The sequence below is a fragment of the Podarcis tiliguerta genome (genome assembly GCF_965153285.1).
Source record: "Podarcis tiliguerta genome assembly, chromosome: 7".
NCBI classification, from domain to species: domain Eukaryota; kingdom Metazoa; phylum Chordata; class Lepidosauria; order Squamata; family Lacertidae; genus Podarcis; species Podarcis tiliguerta.
In genome coordinates, this window is record NC_139540.1 from 61,844,645 (window position 1) to 61,864,145 (window position 19,501).

Here is a 19,501-nt window from a genome sequence, read left to right on the forward strand (position 1 = left end):
AAGGTCAGCGGTTCAAATTCCCGTGACGGGGTGAGCTCCCGTTGCTCCGTCCCAGCTCCTGCCAACCTAGCAATTCGAAAGCATGCCAAAAAAGTGCAAGTAGATAAATAGGTACCACTCCAGCGGGAAGGTAAATAGCGTTTCCGTGCACTGCTCTGGTTCGCCAGAAGCGGCTTAGTCATGCTGACTTGGAAAAACTGTCTGCAGACAAATGCCGGCTCCCTCGGCCTGTAAAGCGAGATGAGCACCACAACCCCAGTCATCCGCAACTGGACTTAACTGTCAGGGGTCCTTTACCTTTTTTTGCCCTTGACATTACCAAGAAAAAGCAACACAAGCAATTATAAAGCAGTTGCAGAACTGCTCCATGAATTGTTTGGGTGGAGGTGAGGAAAGGCTAGTGACGTCACAGGCGCTAATCTATAGACCCCTTTTCCCTCCGCATTGCAAATAGTTTGTTTTGGGTACAGAAGGTGGTACTGTTACGTTTTCACGGCAGTGAAAGGCATTCAGACTATCTCCATCACAGTTAGATTTGAAGCTGTCTTCAGTTTTTTAAGTCTTTTTGAAAGTTTGCAGATAAATTGTGGCCTTGGAAAGCCTAATGCCACGCTACTGAAATCAACACAACTGTGAAAAATTAGGATTAAAGAGACCACCCTGAGGAAGGTTCTTTGAGCTGGAACATGACAACAAAAGTACAGTTGTTTTCAGAATGTTTCGACATTGCATGACCTTAAAAACATTTGCATTTGTTGTCTTGTATTTGCAGCCTGAAACTGCTTAGACCAGGCCAAGAAGCTGCAAAATACCAGGGACCTAGAGACTTTCAGTCGCTGGAGAACTGGATGCTGAAGACACTAAAAGAAGAACCTGCTGTAAGTGATCAAAGAGTCCTTCCTTCTTTCAGGAGACACAAAATAAAATGCCATTCAAATTGTTTTTTGTTTGTTTTTAAAACAGTGCAAATACAGCATATCAGTTACTGAATTATAAGGGGAGCCCATCGAAGGCCAGAAGGCCATACGTTTTGCATTTCCCCCCTTAGAGAATGTGTTAGAAAATAAAGAACGGATGTAATGTGGCTAAAATTGGACAAGATGAAGGTTTGGGGCCTTGTGTTATCCTACCTCTTCCTTTAATGATTTGAGCTGGGCAGTGATGAACAGCCATCAATAATGTCCATGTTTTTAAAAACCACTGCTGTTCACATTGAAGGGAAACGGTTGCTGAATGTGGGTATTATTATTTTTTTATCCTTCATTCCTACACTGAACCAAATGCAAGCTCTCCTGGTTAGGTGTGGGCTAAGGAAGTAAACTGGTTGAACTTGGAGCTCTACACACACACACACACACACACACACTCGCTCGCTCACTCACTCACTCACTCACCCTGCACCCTGCAGCCCTACAACATGCCCTCAGTGCTGCTGCTGCTTCTGCTGCCAGCATTGCTTTGTTTTTTTCTTGAAAGTTGGCTGCCTCTCAATTGTTGCTCTAGGAAAATAAAATTTATTGATCTGCAGACATAACATACATTGTGTGTGTGTGTGTGTGTGTGTGTGTGTGTGTGTGTGTGTGTGTTTGGGGGAAAATAATTCCATGCAAGAAGTAGTTACATTTGGATGGATGGCATGAGTTGTTTTACAAATGTGTATATAGCACTTTAGCTTATAGGTGTGTACTTTTATCTGAAAATGCGAACGAGTGTTGTCATGTTTGCAGTTGTGAGTATAACCACAAACTTATACTTGCGGTTTCATTATGCATGCAGCTATATAACCAGCTGTGTCTGTCTTGAGATACAATAGCGTTGTTAATCTAATTTTCCTTTGTATGATAGGAGGAGTCTGAACCAGAGTCTCCCAAAGACCCGGAGTCGAAGCAGGGTCTATATGAGCTCACATCAGCTAATTTCAAAACGCACGTTGCAGAAGGTAACTTGATAGTTATTGCTGCAAATCCTTCCTTTTTTTAAAAAAAAAAATGCTCTTTGTATTTAATAAATTTATGTAACAGTGGTACAGTGTCCCATAATGAATAGGCTGTCTAATGAATCTGTGTAGCAGAAATGAGATTTCATCTTGAGAGTTCCTGGGTCACAGCTCAAGCATTGCAAACTAATGACACTTGCCATGTTTTGAATGTTCATATCCTGAGTTTTGAAGCCGAGTTACAAATCAACCTCATGCCCTCTGCATGTAGCTGCTACAACAACTCCTTTCACGTAGGCAAGTGAACAAAGGACAGCTCAATTGGTAGAGCATGAGATTCTCAGTCTTGGGGCCGTGTGTTTGATCCCCACATTGGGCAAAAAGATCCCTGCATTGCAGGGGGGGTTGGACTAGATGACCCTCGTAGTCCCTTCTGTGTTTCTATGAAATCAGGAAGGTTTTAGTTAATGGTTTCAGAGCAAGCCTGAAACGGTGGTTGGAAGTTGGCATCATGCCCTGCATTGTTCCGAAGCTATTAACCATAGTTTCCCAGTTCGGATGCAACTGAAGACTTCCTGACTTGTTCACTGGTTTGTGTGAAGGGGAAAGCGAAGAGGCTGTGAGCAGCCAGGTCCTCCTTGCAAGCTTTCTATAGGCATCTGGTTGGCCACTGTAAGAAAAGAATGCTGGACTAGATGGGTCTTTGGGCTGATCCAGCGTGGCTCTTTTTGTGTCCTTATGGAGGCAGAAGGCCAACGTTCAGCTTACTAAGATGAACTGTAATCCTCAGAACTCGGCTGTTAACCTGTTGTTATCCAGGACCTGATGCTTGGCAACATACTTCCAGGGCAGGTAGAGATTGCTCTGAACCTTCTTCAGACCCAGTGAGACCAGAGGTTTAAGGAAAAGCCTTTCCCCATCCTTGTTGTTCTGGCACCTCCAACAAACTTTCTCCACTGAGAACTCCAAAAGGCCATCTGATAACCTTTCACCTGCAGATAACCTCGAGGCCTGCAAGACTCAGAGGAGATGACGTTTTAGAGGAAACCTTTTGGAATCAAGATTCTTTAGTAGCCTTGTGGCACGGGTGGCGCTGTGGTCTACACCACTGAGCCTCTTGGGCTTGCTGATCAGAAGGTTGGCGGTTCGAATCCCCGTGATGGAATGAGCTCCTGCTGCTGTGTCCCAGCTCCTGCCAACCTAGCAGTTCGAAAGCATGCCAGTGCAAGTAGATAAATAGGTACCGCTGCAGCGGGACGGTAAACGGCATTTCCATGCGCTCTGGCTTTCACCATGGTGTTCCGTTGCTTCAGAAGCGGTTTAGTCATGCTGGCCACACGACCCGGAAAGCTGTCTGTGGGCAAATGCCGGCTCCCTCAAAGCGAGATGAGCTTCGCGACCCCTTAGTCACCTTTGACTGGACTTAACTGTCCAGGGGTCCTTTACCTTTTACCTTTAGTAGCCTTGTGTGAAAAAAGAAAAGTGCTGCATAAAGTTTTTGAGTGCAGTGTAGTAGAGAGGGTATTAGGGGAAGAATGTCAGGCAAGGTTACCTTGCTTATCTTACCAAGGTTTCTAAGTGGCTATGCTTGGGGACATATAGCGCAGGTGACTGAGAGCTACAGGTGGGAGCGAGACCCATGTTTCACACAGAGCAGCTGTGTGATGCTGGGATCAGGATCCCCACCTCTTGAGAATGGAAACCCAGTCATGGCAAATGGCAGCAGTACACCTTCCGCTGTTGTTTGTCTGCATAAAGAATGACACTTACCATATTTTTCGCCCTATAGGACGCACCGTCCCATAAGGTGCACCTAGTTTTTTGGGGGGGGAATAAAAATTCCCCCCCCCCCCCAGGCGCGGGGTTGGGGCGGGGGAAGCCCGAGCTTCCCCCAGCCCCCAAACAGGCAGCTCTTCAAGACGTTGGAGCCCAGCGCTGGCTCCCGCTGCTTGCTGAGAGGTCTGCGAAGCCTGGACGCGCTGAGCTCAGCGCGGGCAGGCTTCAGCATGCAGGCAACTCTCCGCAAGCAGCGGGAGCCCAGCGCTGGGCTCCCACTGCTTGCGGAGAGGTGCGCGAAGCCTGCATTTGCCCCATAGGACGCACACACATTTCCCCTTCATTTTTGGAGGGGGAAAAGTGCGTCCTATAGGGCGAAAAATACGGTAATCACTGCTGGAATGCGTGAACTGAGCCCTCTTTATTCACATACGCCTTGTTTTGTTTTTAGGCAATCACTTTATCAAATTCTTTGCCCCCTGGTGTGGCCACTGCAAGGCCCTGGCGCCAACTTGGGAGCAGTTGGCCCAGCACCTTGAAAATTCGGGGACTGCCAAGATCGGCAAGGTAGGCTTCGTTTACAAGGTCTTAAATTGAACATTATGTACCTGGACAGTAACATCTATGATGGGAGAACGCTGTTTGCTCCATTAACCCGCAATTAACTTCATTTACTCTGCGGTATAATACTCCTGGCAGTCCATTTGCACATCTCGGTGTTTTTTTAAAAATTTCTGGTGCCTTGCTTGTTTTGCTGGAACCTGCCAACAAAATATTTATCTTACCTGTGTGTATGTCACAGGGAAGCTTATTTACTCATTTAAAACCTTTGTACCCGGCCTTTCCATATTTTAAAAAATAACATAAAAATACAGTGGTACCTCTGGTTGCATACTTAATTCGTTCTGGAGGTCCGTTCTTAACCTGAAACTTTTCCTAACCTGAAGCACCACTTTAGCTAATGGGGCTTTCTGCTGCTGCTGTGCTGCCGCTGCACGATTTCTGTTCTCATCCTGCAGCCAAGTTCTTAACCTGAGGTACTATTTCTGGGTTAGCGGAGTCTGTAACCTGAAGCATATGTAACCTAAAGTGTATGTAACCCGAGGTACCACTGTAAAAATCAGGACAGTTAACAGCAAAATCAAACAAATTATCTGTTTCAGAAACAGTAAGTAGCAAACTGCTTACACGGGAGGGATTCTTACTCTTTGTGGGCAAGTGAATGAGTGGTTAATAGGAATATAGCCATACCAGGGCCTTGTTATTTTAAAGAAGGAAAAGGCAGGGTCCCTGCAGCTTACTTTTATGATGATGGAGTCCTTCTTTCCATCTTCAGGCAGATGTGTGTGGGTGTTGGAACAACTTCAGCTAACTATAAAAACAGGAGTGTAGTCATATTGTTAGCTTTCTGGTGGAAAAGATTGCTCTCCCAGCCTGAAATGTTCAACTGGGTGCACGGTTAATAGTTTAGACGAAATAAAGTATTCGGGGTCTGTTGGAAGACAAACTGCACATGACATTGGAAGGAAAGTCTGATACTTATTTTGTGTGTTTTTTTAAAAAAATATATCAATATTTTCATTTTGTTTTTCCTAACTGAGAGCAGGTTTGGAAGGGGGCAAATAAATGCTTGTTGAAACCAACACAGACAAGTGTTCTGCCTGCCTTCAAAAATATTGAGTAACACCAAGCCTGTTACACTTTAAACCCACTGAAATCAATTGGATCTAAACTTGCCGAAACAACATGTCCTCATTGATTTCAATGGAGCTACAAAGTGTAATGGATTTTGGATGTAATCCTAAACCCGTTTACCTGGGAATAGGCCCCATTGAGTTCCATTGGACTTACTTCTGGGTAAAGTCCTGGGTAGGATTGTGCTGTTCGTCTGGATCCAGGCCATTGTGCGAAGTGTTTGCAATTTTGCTTTTCAAGGGTGTTTGGACTGCTGTTCTCTGACGTCTCCATTTCCCCACCCCTTATTTCACGCTGGTTAGCTGGTAGTGTTGCTCTCAGTGCTGGCCCTACTGCATATTGCCCTCGTCATCCTAATTTTGTTCTTTGTCATGTTGTTGTTGGTTCGCCTTGATTCTCATTCTCATTTACTTTCCTGCAGCTGCCGAATAAGCCACACTGCTTGGTTTCTTCCCCTGAATTTTCTCTCTCTCTTCTTGCTCTTCCAGTCTCTCCAGTTGACTGCTGCCTTGGATGTTCTTCCTTAAGTCATTCACTAGCATTTCTCACTCCTCCCACCTTGAAGGTTGTAGTGACTAGTCATCTGTTCTCAGCTTCTTGCTTGCTCCAGATTCTTGATTTCCCCTCTTCTAATTCTTCCTCTTGTTTCCAACATAAGAAGAGGCTGCTGGATCAGGCCAATGGCCCATTTAGTCCAGAATCCTGTTCTTATAATTGTCAACCAGATGCCCGTGATAAACCCACAAGCAGAATTTGAGCACAAGAGCACTCTCCCCTCCCGTGGTTTCCAGAAACAGAGGCAGAGCATTGCCATCATTAGTAGTCTTTGATGTCCTCCCTGAATTTGCCTAGTCCTCTTTTACAGCCATCTGAGGTTGGTGGCCACCACTGCCTCCTGTGGCAGTGAGTTCCATAGTTTAATTGTGTGTGTTCTTTCCACTGCTCCTTTTAATTTGTGGGCTGCTGTGATTTATCACCATCCTGTTCATCCACATCTGACTTTTGAGTACAGTACTGGCTTACTTTCCTCCTTTCTTCCCTTCCAATTCTTATTCCTGTTGGCTTCACTTTACAAATTAACCCTCATTCTGATAAATTTGCTCGGCATTTTCCCTGTCTTCCCTCCTTCTGCCACTCTCACTTCTCGCATCTCCCATCCGTTCTGCTGTTTGCATCTTAGACCTTGTCTAATCATTCCCTACGAATGGCTATGAATGCCATTGCTTATGCCGCCAAAGCAACGCCACCCATGCACAGCTTTTGATGAGGAAAGGCAGGCAAACAAGGGGTTCCAATAAATACATAAATCACCCTGCAATAGCTGCAGGTTTAGGGAAACCCTAAAAGGGGACTAACAGCTTACATTTGTTGCTTAAAGGTAAGGTAAAGGTACCCCTGCCCTTACGGGCCAGTCTTGACAGACTCTAGGGTTGTGCGCTCATCTCACCCTAGAGGCCGGGAGCCAGCGCTGTCCACAGACACTTCTGGGTCACGTGGCCAGCGTGACAAGCTGCATCTGGAGAGCCAGCGCAGCACACGGAACGCCGTTTACCTTCCCGCTAGTAAGCGGTCCCTATTTATCTACTTGCACCCGAGGGTGCTTTCGAACTGCTAGGTTGGCATGCACTGGGACCGAGCAACGGGAGCGCACCCCGCCGCGGGGATTCGAACTGCCGACCTTTTGATCGGCAAGTCCTAGGCACTGAGGCTTTAAACCACAGCGCCACCCGCGTCCCTTTTGTTGCTTAGTAGGCAACAAATGCTGACTGATGGGAGAAAACTGAGTGAGACGAGGGAACAGAGTGGAAGAGGGCCTGGCTGACTGAATGGAGCAGTGAACAGGATCTGCTCTTGCTGCAATGTTTACCCCAGGCATAGGCAAACTCCAGCCCTCCAGATGTTTGGGACTACAATTCTCATCATCCCTGACCACTGGTCCTGTTAGACAGGGATGATGGGAATTGTAGCCCCAAACTTCTGGAGGGTTGGAGTTTGCCTATGCCTGGTTTACCCCATGCACCTTAGCCTTTCTTCTCTTCCTTCTCATGCTCCTTTTGCTTCTGGGTCAGAGCTCCTGGATGCCCCTGGGCCAAATTTGACTTGATTAGCATCGGGTTTGCTACTTCATGCTCATCATTATCCTTCTCCTCTGCTGTCCCTTCATCAGTTTCCTGTAATAATTTTGTCCAACAGCTTATTGATTTCTGCTCTTCATTCTTCATTACTCTCTAGTTCTGGCTGTATTCTTCATCATCATTATTATCATCACTATTTTTTACCCATCTTCTCTGCTTTCATTTCCTGCTGTTGCTTTTCTTCTTTTGACCCAGTTCCCCCTCTTCCTTATTTCCTTCCTTTTTTCCACAGCAAATACTGCATCTGTTCTTTCCTCTCTAATTCTATTTATACGATCTGAAGAGAAACCAGAGTATCGTATAAATCTTGTTCTATTTTCAGCCTTTACCTTTCTTCTCACCCTTCCCTGTTGTGCTTTAAACTTGCTATGTCTTCTCCCAATGCCCCCAGAGCCTATTTGAGGGCAGGACAGGAGGGGGGAGCCCAGTTGCACAAGTGCCCTGTTGCTTCCTTGCTCAGGGCTTCCACTGATAGGACTTGTTAGGTAAACCCTGCCCCGTGGTTCCCCATTTTTATTTTAAAAATAAAACCCCTCACCTCCTTTCCATTTCTATCTTTCGTTATCCAAAGTACTTGAACAACAGCACCCAGGTTTTCTTTTTACAACAGTTCCTTTTCCAGGCTGGTATTCAACATCTGCATTCTATTGAGACGGCCCTATATAAAATCCTCTTGCTCTCATTGATCTTGCCTCATGTTTTGATACACTTGATCCCTCTCTGCTCCTTAGTCCTCGGCGTTATTTGGGGGTTTGTTAATAACTCTCTTTTCTTGGCTTCCCTCCCATCATGACCTGTCCTTTTAAAGCTTCCTTTAATGGCACTCTTCTTTCTCAGTTTCCTCTCTGAGCTGGTGTCTGCTGCGCTCAGTCCTTAGCTCCTTTCCTTGGCATTGACTCTTGCTCTTGAAATTCTTACACGGTGCCGTCCAACTCTGCCTTTCTCTTCCTTTCTTTCTCGCTGTGTTCCTTTCTCTCTCTTCCCCCTTACAAAAAAAACATCTCAAGAGCCTTGCTGGGTCAGCCTGAGTGTTCATTAGCCCAGCCGCCCTGTTTCCAAGGGAGACCAGCCAGGTGCCTTCAGGAAACCTAAAGCTGGCCATGAAGGCAAGGACCCTCCCCTGTTTTGTGCTTCCAGCACCTGCTTTTCAGAGCCAATACTGCCTCCTAACACCAGTCTGTCTAATGCTTCCAACTGTCTTCTGCTGGGATGTTGGACCCTTATCGCAAACACTGTATACAAAGGATGGAATTTGTCATGTTTCCCCTTCAATCACCTTTCCCCTTCTCTTTCTCTTTCAGTCAGCAACTTCACTCTTCAGTCTTCTCAGCAAGTTAAGAGGCTGGGCATTGTCTTTGATCCTTCTTTCTCTTGCTTGGCTCACATTACTGCTCTAGCTGAGGTCTGTCGGTTCTCTCTTTTATAATACTGTTTTTAAAAAGCACCACACACACGCACATACCTTCTGATCAAGTTGTTCCACCTAAGCCCTTATACTCTCCCTTTTACGTTGCAAGGCTTATTGTAATGCTTCCCTCACCAACCTCCCCACTTAAAACTCTTCTCTCCATTCCCAGCTCTTCTGCTCATTTAACTTTTTGTTCGGTTGTGTTTCAATCATGTGACACCTCTGTATATTTCTCTTCTGTGTTTTTATCTTCACTGGCGTCGTCTATTGGCCCCATGAGTCTTATTTTGCGTCTCTGCACATTTCTACTCCTGCTTTCTCTCTGTTTTCCTCCTGGGTCCTTGCATTCATCGAACCTATTAAGCTGTCCGTTCTAGCTATGCACCTTGTCTCTCTTGCAGCTTCTGAGGCATGGAACTCCTTCCCCGTTACATATATGACCTCATATGTTTTCTTGCATTCCCCTCCCCCAAATTCATTTCCTTTGATTATATTTTTCAGGTTTTATTATCACTCCTTTTACTTCGTTTTAGTTTATAGCATGTTTTCATCTCTTCGTCCCAGGTCCTTTCTTCTTTCGTTCCATGGTTTTTTAGATGCAACCCCAAGGGCAGGAAAATGTGCCGTTTTCAATCATGTGCCGTGCCCAGTATGTTTAGCTTCTTTATATATGTAATCATGGTGACGCCCTTCAGCAGTTGTGTCTCTCTTTTTTGCACAGCAGCGAGAGTTAAATATTTCAGCGCACCTGCTGACAGCTTATACCCTTACTTTGTGAAATTCACAATGGCCTTTTTACTTGATACTTGTGTGGTGTTTCAGGTGGATTGCACACAACATAATGAAGTCTGCTCGGAAAACCAAGTGCGCGGTTACCCAACCCTCCTTTGGTTCAGAGGAGGAGAGAAGGTGAGGTTATTACGAAGCTTGCCCCCTTTATTCAGTTTCCTATGTTTACGTGATGGGATCGGTTACGTCACTTTCAGGCCTGCCCTGGAATGGACTGTGAAAGCCCGATGGTGTAGTTTGTGAAACTGAATCTTTATGTAGCCACAGGTCATAGGAGCTGTGAAATGCCGAGTAGAACAAACATGTCGTTTTATACACACACACAAATATATAATGGAAAATGCACACATATAAAATACCTCCAGCTTCCACTACTGAGCTCCCGCTTTCACAGAGGAGGTGTAAAGCTATCATGGGTGTTGCCTTTGGACAAGGCTGATAAGGAGAACATGCTCCAGTCTGTGGAGCATTGAGTCCTTGTGGATCTTCCTCCTCACCGGGGTGGGGTGGGGTGGGGTGATGGAGGGCATGCATGAGCATCAGAGAAGAGAATAATTACCTTGTTCCCGGAATGTGTGCTTTGGTTTCAGAGCACTTGCCTTAATTCCTGGCCCTTCCTGTTCAGTTATTGCTCACTTGAAGGGGCGACACAAGTTTTAAAAGGAGCTGAAGGCAGAGGGCCTTCTTGGTAGTGGTGCCCGCCCTGTGGAACGCCCTCCCGCCAGATGTCAAGGAAATGAACAACTATCTGACTTTTAGAAGACATCTGAAGGCAGCCATGTTTAGGAAAGTTTTTAATGTTTGATGTTTTATCGTGTTTTTAATGTTTTGTTGGGAGCCGCCCAGAGTGACTGGAGAAACCCAACCAGATGGGCGGGGTATAAAGAATTTTATTATTGTTGTTGTTATTGCATGGATTGTGCCTTTAGCGCTCTCCCAGTAGTTGCACAGTTCCTTTCAAGTTCCCTCGTCTTCAGGGCCTCCTATACTCATGGAAGCTCCTCACACCTTTTAGAATCCTGCTAACTCAGGGTTCTCGATAGAGATGTGAAATTTCCAGAAATTTTGAAGCTGCTTTTTCCTCACAGGGTGTTTTTTGTTTTGTTTTTTTGTGGACGGGTAGGTGGAATTTTTTGGAAAAAATAGGGAAAATGCAAAGTTTTATATTCTTTTTAAAAGGAACTCTTAACTCACTCTGTTACTCAAAATGCATTAAGATTTGCAAGGATCTCTTGGCAAAAAGCAAAAAACTTAAGCTGTGGAATTCAATAAACCAAGCTAATGAATTGGTAGGATGATATAGATATGTAGCAATGAGTGCTTAAATGTGAGCATCTTCAAATGGGGATTCAAGAAAGATTTGCTAAACTAAATAATTCACATGTTGTCATTGTTGTTTTGTAGGTTGACCAATATAAAGGAAAGAGAGATTTGGACTCTTTGAAAGAATATGTAGAATCCCAGCTAAAAGACGCCAAAGAAGCCTCAGGAGATGCTAAACCTACAGAAGCACCGTCACCACCTAGAGAAGCAGCTCCAGAAGAAGAGGTAAGTCCTAAATCAGGGGTCAGCAAACTTTTTCAGCGGGGCGTCAGCCCACTGTCCCTCAGACCTTGTGGGGGGCTGGACTATATTTTGAAAATAATAATAATAATAAATGAACAAATTCCTATGCCCCACAAAAAAGATGCATTTTAAATAAAAGGGCACATTCTACTCATGTAAAAGCACACTGATTCCCAGACCGTCTGCAGGCTGGATTGAGAAGGCAATTGGGCCACATCCGGTCCCCAGGCCTTAGGTTGCCTACCCATGTCCTAAATAATACCTCTTAAATGTTTTCCCCAAACTCTAAAAATTATTCTTGCGATTTTGCTGTCATGCCTCCACTAGGGTTCTAGTTATAACACTTGATCAGAATTTGCAATAAATCTGTTGTTGCTTTTTAAAAAGTGTGCATTGACTGCTGCCATGGAGCTGTGCTTTCATGTAAATGTGCACAACCATACATACATATGTCGCTATACTGTGTATATCAGGTTCGTGTCTGAATGAAATGGTTCCTGGCCTCTCATCCTTTTAGTTTAAAGATAATACAGTGATACCTCAGGTTAAGTACTTAGTTCCAGAGGTCCGTACTTAACCTGAAACTGTTCTTAACCTGAAGCACCACTTTAGCTAATGGGGCCTCCTGCGGCCGCCGTGCCGCCAGAGCACGATTTCTGTTCTCATCCTGAAGCAAAGTTCTTAACCTGAAGCACTATTTCTGGGTTAGCGGAGTCTGTAACCTGAAGCGTATTTAACCTGAGGTACCACTGTATATGGATAGATAATATATGTAGCTAAATAGAGAAGTGTTCCCTTCCTATTGGATGGTATATGTTACATTTCCTGTAGCCTCTTTCTCACTTAAGTCACCATCCTTGTGACATCACAGCTTGTTGCCAGGACAGAGGTAGTCATGATCAGATTCTGCCCTGTTTTGGGTTGGCACAGCAAGAAGGCAGGGAACAAATGGAGGGGGACGATGGGACTACAATAAAACAGGAGGTGCTGAACAAGGAATTTGAATCCAGAAAATTAAAATGATAGTGATGTCCATTTAGGCTGCAGTACTCATATGAGGGATTTTCAAGGAGTGCTTCACAGATTGCTTTTAATTAGCTCCTCAGTGAGTGCAGCTGCATACGTCTGAGTGCCACCCTTTCCCCCCTTCCAGTGGCTCTCACCTGATGGTAAATGAACTGCAGAGAAAACAATTGGCCTGGCCCAGCAAGTGAAGCAAACTCGGGATGTATTGAAAAGCCTCATGTATTGGGTAGAGATTGGGAAATCTCCACACTGTGGCATGGCTTCCTCTATGCACCCCTTTTTCTTAATACAGCATCATAGCAGTGGCGAGAGACTTTTATCACTTCCAAGTACGCACTTGGCATGTTTGAAGCCGTTTTGACTTTCACCTCCCTTTCCTTTGACAGGGCAAAGTCCTTTCCCTCTCTGAAAAAGACTTTGATAAAGAAGTGTCTCAGGGGATCACCTTCATTAAGTTCTACGCTCCATGGTAAGTTTTCTGCATGAGGATTTTATTGATTACTAGAACAACAAATGAAGTGAATAGATAAACGTTTTCAACAGAGAAAACATTTGGGATTGCAGGCATTTGAACTTTTTGTTTCTGTGCTGTTGTTACTGCTGTTGTTCTCCTCACTTACTTATTTCCGCCTTTAGAGTGGGATAATTGTGACCTTATTTACCTGTTGGTAGCATTTATCCAGAAGTGAAAACTAGTTTCCATCTGGGAGCTATTCTTTGCCTCCGTGTCTTGTTAGAGATGAGCTGGAGGTACCCCTGGCAGACCGTTAATTTGCTGGCTGTTTAGAGCAGGAATGGTGAGTCTACATGCTAAATCAGGCCTAGCAAACTGCATGAAGAGGTCCACCTGCCCCTGTCAGATTAGCCAATGGCAGCACCTCTACCTGTTGCAGAAGGGCTTCTCCTCTTTCTTTCGTGCTGCAACTACTGGGAGGTCTTACCGGTCAGGAAACGGAAAGGACTTTGTGCCTAGTAACGGTGGTGCGCAAGAGGAAAGAGAGGCGCCTTTGAAAGTTAAGCAAGGGGATATATTCTCTATTAGGGACTCGGGTGGCGCTGTGGGTTAAACCACAGAGCCTAGGACTTGCCGATCAGAAGGTCGGCGGTTCGAATCCCTGCGACGGGGTGAGCTCCCGTTGCTCTGTCCCTGCTCCTGCCAGCCTAGCAGTTTGAAAGCATGTCAAAGTGCAAGTAGATAAATAGGTACCGCTCTGACGGGAAGGTAAACGATGTTTCCGTGCGCTGCTCTGGTTTGCCAGAAGCGGCTTAGTCATGCTGGCCACATGGCCTGGAAACTGTACGCCGGCTCCCTCGGCCAATAAAGCGAGATGAGCCCAAATCCTGCTGAGATTGTCCTCTTAATGTACTCGTTCCCAGGCCTTTGTGTTGGATGTATTTGACTCAGGCCATAACAGTCTCAAGATTTTGCATGTATGACATTTTGTACGTCTTGCTTTATAACATACGATCCTGCCTAAGCTGATACTAAAAAAGAATTCTGCTGTTCATGCTACATAGAACCCCAGGTTTAAGCATGTTTTATTTGGGGAGAGGGGTATCAGATCTGATTTAATTGCCATAGGTACAGGTTGGGGTCTGGTTCACGTACATTTAAGTCAGTTTCGCAGATCTTCGTTATACTGAAAGTATGAATTGCTTATATTGAAAAACATTGAGTTGGCTCCTCAACTGATTTCACCCAGTCTAAGAATGACACAGTCAAGAACCAAGCCGTTCTGTCTGATGGACTAAAGTTCAGTTGTTAAGAGTTATACCCCACTTCTCCACTCACATCACAGCAAACAAAATTGCCAGGCAAAAGTTCTGTTAGATCGGTGGTGACTTACTGACAGATGTGTGCTTTCTGTAGTCAATACGTGATAAATATGGTGTGTGGATCGGCCCAGAGACTGGCTGAAGACCACCTAGTGACTTGATAACCGAGCATGGATGTGAAAATTTATTTAACTACAGAAGTGGTTCGGTTCTTGATCTCATGCAGTGCTAGCTCCACCATACTGTTCTGTGGTGTCTTTGCTGACCTTCCAGGCTCGTGGAGACTTCCCGTCGTCTTATCCTATGCTATTGCTGATAGTAGGGAAACCTGGAGTTTGGGAAAGTTGTTAGCAATAGGAAACGTAGGTTGTCCCTATGCAATTCACCCACCAAGCCTGCCACTTAGCAGGTGGCACTTAGATGAATGGCATTAGGTGAAACTGGTCTGGTCTTAATTATTTACACTTGAGAAAGATGCATGTGAAAGAGAAGAGATATCTGTAGAATTCACTGAGCTCTTCGGCAAATCTTAGAGCAGAACTGCATTCCAAATATAGCTTCCATTCTCTCCTGACTTCATTCTAAAAAGAGCCATGCCACAAGGATGCTAAATATCCAAAAGTGAGGGCTGCGTTAAAGATATTCTAAATGCCACCTGACCAAATCCACTCTCATTTGGCAACAAGTTGTTTCCATGAAAAGCTTCAGTTCAGGCTAATGTTTGCTACACAAATAGCCAGTAGCCTATTCCTGGCCAGCTAAATTGTGTACACAATTATAGTTCATTGTATACAAATTGACCTTTTTCTCTTGCATGTCAGCTGTTTTATGTTTGGCTAAGCAACCGCTAGTTCTCCGAGGTCTCCTTTTGCCCTTTACTTTGTTTTAAGTAAATATTAACATTAAGCTGAACGACAAGTAAAAAGCCCATCTCATCTTAATAGTTTTCAGTACATATGGTCAGTAGCCCTCTTAATACACACCCTGTATATAGTAAGAGACCTTAAAAATGATTCCTTTTGTTTCATAAGGCAGGGAGCAGGTTTTTAATATTTTTATAAGTAGTGCCTTGAATCAGCTACTGACTGGGAAAGTAGTGCGGAACTTAATGTCACAGCAGTGATAGATCAAACATTGATTTACGTGCATAGGCTGATTTCAGCTTGATGGCTGCCAGTTTTCTAACATCTACTTTATAATAACAGGGATAGTATATTCATGCACCGAGTTGGTTTGCAGGTTTATTCCAGTGCAGCTTACTGTGGACATGCTGTGGCCACAATTTAGTAAGTGTTTAGACTCTTTGCAGTGGAGCATCAGTGGAGCATCAAAGCGCTTCGCTTGTGACTGGATTGCATGCCGTGTTGTTACATAACACAGACTGGGTGTTCCACGGGAAGCAGGTCTGTTTCAAAGCACAGTCCTGCATCTGCCCCTGTGCAAATGTGACTGGAACATTAGATGGGCATTTAGACTGGCAGAAAACATTTAAGTATCCCAGTATTTGCCTGGTTATTCTGCTGCATCTTAAGATAATTCTGTTGCTTGCCAGGTAAGTTTTGGGATGCAGGGAGGAAATGAGCAAGCCAGCCACTTCCTCATATATAACCTCACGATATTTGGACCCTCTTTGGTTTATGGAGGCAATTTTTAAATTTATGAATCTGTTACAACAAGAACGGACCAGCAACAGAGGAATAAATCTTAGGTTTTTCTGGCGAGGTAACTTAAAGGGTTGGGGCACTAGCTGTGCTAGAGTTGTGATTTTGAAATAGACCTAGAATAACAAAGCCACTCCTACTCCCTCTCTAAAAAACACCACCATCTTTTTTGAGAAGTGATGGATAGCAGCATATTTTAAATGTTAGCCTCACTGTTGTATAAACAACATGTCAAGAGGTGGAAACCTTGCTTTATTGCTTTCTGAGTTTTGGGTAAGCTTGAGGGCTGTGGCGTGAGGACATTTTGCTTCATTGATTTCAGCAAGAACCTACTTAGCGATAGGTGGGTTTAGGGCTGTGGCTTTAGAAGCATTTGTTCAAATGGTACGTTATTTCTTAATCTGATGGAAATTTAAGAAACTTTAAGGAAACCTAGGTTGTTAGAGGAGGGCACATTTACATCACAACAGAAAAAAAGATGAATTATCAGTGGGGTTTCCCCCCTCCTTTAAATTGGTAGCCAAAATTAAGTTTATTGCTGTCTCCGTCCCTTTCACAAAGCACTTGGAAGGCAGCAGAGTCTCGTGCTTCTCTTCAAGGAGACCTGCACCCTCCTAAGGAATGAGGAGGGCAGGGGCTCTTCCTGACCTTTTGCCCAGCCTTGCCTCATCAAATGTGGGACAAAGTGTTATTTGTAATTTTTGGATGAACTAGTGCTGCCTAAGAATGGTTGAAGTAGATACAACTCAATGTTTTTTGGTGTCGTATGGCTATTGAAAATGATCCAATGTCTCATGCGGTAGGATTGATTTTTCTTAATTTGTGCTTTTTATTTGAGATTCTGGCTTGGAAAGTATTGTTTTGTACTTTAAAAACGTTACTTAAAAGAAACAAACCCCTGTTATAGATTGAAATCAACATGGGGAGATTTTTTTATTTATTTAAAAAATGATATATGCTTTCATGCTAATCCCTCCCCCCCAGGTGCGGTCACTGTAAAAACCTGGCTCCCACTTGGGAGAATCTCTCAAAAAAGAACTTTCCAGGACCAGTAGATGTCAAGATAGCAGAAGTCGACTGCACCATGGAACGCAATGTCTGCAATAGATTTTCTGTAAGTATGGAAGCTAGATGACTTTACACTGTGTTTCTGCTTGGTTTACAGTTAACTCTCCAAAGTAACTAGTGTCTGCTACAGGGAAGAATGTGTACAGAATCTTTTCACTATGGGTTGTGTAAAAAGACATGAGCTAAAGCTGAGGAGTTTCTACATAGTGTGCTTGTTGTACCTGCTTAACCCCACTGACTACGTGTGGTCAGATGTGGTTCTGAAACTACAGTGGTACCTCCGGTTGCAGACAGGATCCGTTCCGGAGGTACGGTCGGATCCCAAGGATTTCGCAACCTGAGGACTGCTTCTGCGCATGCGGCAAAACCCGGTAAAATAATTCCGAGTTTGCCGCTTTCGCATCCCGAAGTTTACGTATCCAGAGGGTTACGTAACCGGAGGTACTACTGTACTGAATTTAGGGCGTGGCTTTTGGGACGTTGTGGGGACGCTTTGAAAACGGAGGAGCTAATCTCCAAAGCCCCACGGCACATACAGAGTTCTCAATGTAGCCTTCATCATGACCAAGCTCCTTGAATACATTTCATTCTGACTGTGCTTGGCCAGAAACCTTTTCCTAATTAAACTACAAAGTGATGGGGACCACTTTTCTGGCAGGGCTGGGGGAGTTGCATACGTTCTCTGTATGTTAAAGGTATTTCCTCTCTCCTGGCTATCTCCAGCTGTTGTTTAACTTCCAGCTTAAAGCACCTTGCAATCCAGTTGTGTTGTTGAGAGAGGAGGAGGGGGGGAATCAGTCCTGATGAGTGGTTTGTGGGAAGGGAAGCAGGAAGCAACAAGGAAGGGGGAGCCTTCCTGCTGTATGGAGATACCTGCTGCCTCTTGCTTTTTTCTTTTCACAAATCTCTGACACCTCCATGCACCAGGTGCTTCCTCCTGCTGGAGGAGGGAGGAGACTCTTGGGCCACATGTACACTACCCATTTAAACCAGCACTGGCACAGCGTCTGGGCCTGGGAGGCCCCCCGGGGCCTGAAGATGTGACTTCCACCGCCCCCCGTGAGGTCGCGTGCCAAGTACCCATAATAATTCTTTTGTGGGTGTCCAGGCCCCCAGGAGTTGGTGCCAGTGCAAACCAGTATGATAACACTTAACGGCTTCCCCCAAAGAATTCTGGGAGCTGCACTTTATTTAAGGGGCTGAGATCTGTTAGGAGATCCCTATTCCCCTCACAGAGCTACAATTTCCAGAGTTCTCTGTGAACAAGGATTGAATGTTAAGCCATGCAGGGGAATGTTGTTGTTTAGTTGTGTCCGACTCTTCGTGACCCCATGGACCAGAGCGCGCCAGGCACTCCTGTCTTCCACTTCCTCCCGCAGTTTGGTCAGACTCGTGTTTGTAGCTTCGAAGACACTATCCAACCATCTCGTCCTCTGTCGTCCCCTTCTCCTTGTGCCCTCCATCTTTCCCAGCACCAGGGTCTTTTCCAGGGAGTCTTCTCTTCTCATGAGGTGGCCAAAGTATTGGAGTCTCAGCTTCACAATCTGTCCTTCCAGTGAGCACTCAGGGCTGATTTCCTTCAGAATGGAGAGGTTTGATCTTCTTGCAGTCCATGGGACTCTCAAGAGTCTCCTCCAGCACCAGGGGAATAGGGGTCTCCTAACAATTCTCAGCACCTCCCAAAATTCTTTGGGGGAAGCTGTTGAAGGTTTGAAGTGGTATAGTGGTTTAAATGTATACCATATTTTTCGCTCTATAGGACGCACTTTTTCTCCTCGAAAAATTAAGGGGAAATGTGTGTGCGTCCTATAGAGCGAATGCAGGCTGCGCCGCTAAGCCGAAAGGCAGAACAGGGAGACGGAGCGCTGCGGAGGGCTCCGTCTCGCTGTTCTCGCTTGGGGATGGCTGCGCGCAAAGCCTCTCCAGGGCAGCGGGGTGCCTTCACCCCGCTCTCCTGCAGAGGGGAGCAAGGCTGTTCCCAAGCCAGAACAGCAAGACGGAGGGCTCCGTCTCGCTGTTCTCGCTTGGGGACGGCTGCGCGCAAAGCCTCTCCAGGGCAGCGGGGTGCCTTCACCCCGCTCTCCTGCAGAGGCTAGCAAGGCTGTTCCCAAGCCAGAACAGCGAGACGGAGGGCTCCGTCTCGCTGTTCTCGCTTGGGGACGGCTGCGCGCAAAGCCTCTCCAGGGCAGCAAGGTGCTGCACTTCAGGGATCTTTGGCTTCAGGGATCTTTGAGGCTGGGGGTGGGGGGAAGCAGCGTTTTCCCCCCACCACCAGCTCCACACCCTCGGGTGAATGCACCTTGAACGCACCTTGTTTTAGAGGGGGAGAACAAGGAAAAAATATGTTTTCCCTGTTCTCCCCCTCCTATGATCCGGTGCGTCCAATAGAGCAAAAAATACGGTATATAGTGTGGCCTCTGGCGAAGCTTGAAAACAGAAGGAAGAGAATAAAGCCTGATTTAATACTCCTCAGCAATACAAGCAGTTATTGAGGTGCTTTAAGCTAAAGGTGGAGAACGTTTGAAGAGCGAGATTATCGTAATTTACAGAACAATTGGCATATGCATACCTTCCACTCAGGAGATTAAGCAACCCCAACTACTCACTCTGCCTTATTACAGGTCTTGTCTTAATTTGCTCATGTTATGAACATGAGGCCACCTGT

General features: G+C 45.4%; 1 protein-coding gene across 1 annotated transcript in view; it reads left to right on the forward strand.

Annotated features, from left to right (window-relative positions):
• Window positions 1-19,501, forward strand: part of TXNDC5 (thioredoxin domain containing 5) — a 28,223-nt gene that overhangs the window by 6,367 nt on the left and 2,355 nt on the right. The window contains exons 3-9 of the mRNA XM_083449731.1: window positions 773-878; window positions 1,846-1,939; window positions 4,164-4,279; window positions 9,773-9,859; window positions 11,144-11,287; window positions 12,718-12,800; window positions 16,753-16,882. Of these exons, the coding sequence (XP_083305857.1) occupies window positions 773-878; window positions 1,846-1,939; window positions 4,164-4,279; window positions 9,773-9,859; window positions 11,144-11,287; window positions 12,718-12,800; window positions 16,753-16,882 (760 nt within the window). The remainder of the gene's footprint in view (window positions 1-772; window positions 879-1,845; window positions 1,940-4,163; window positions 4,280-9,772; window positions 9,860-11,143; window positions 11,288-12,717; window positions 12,801-16,752; window positions 16,883-19,501) is intronic.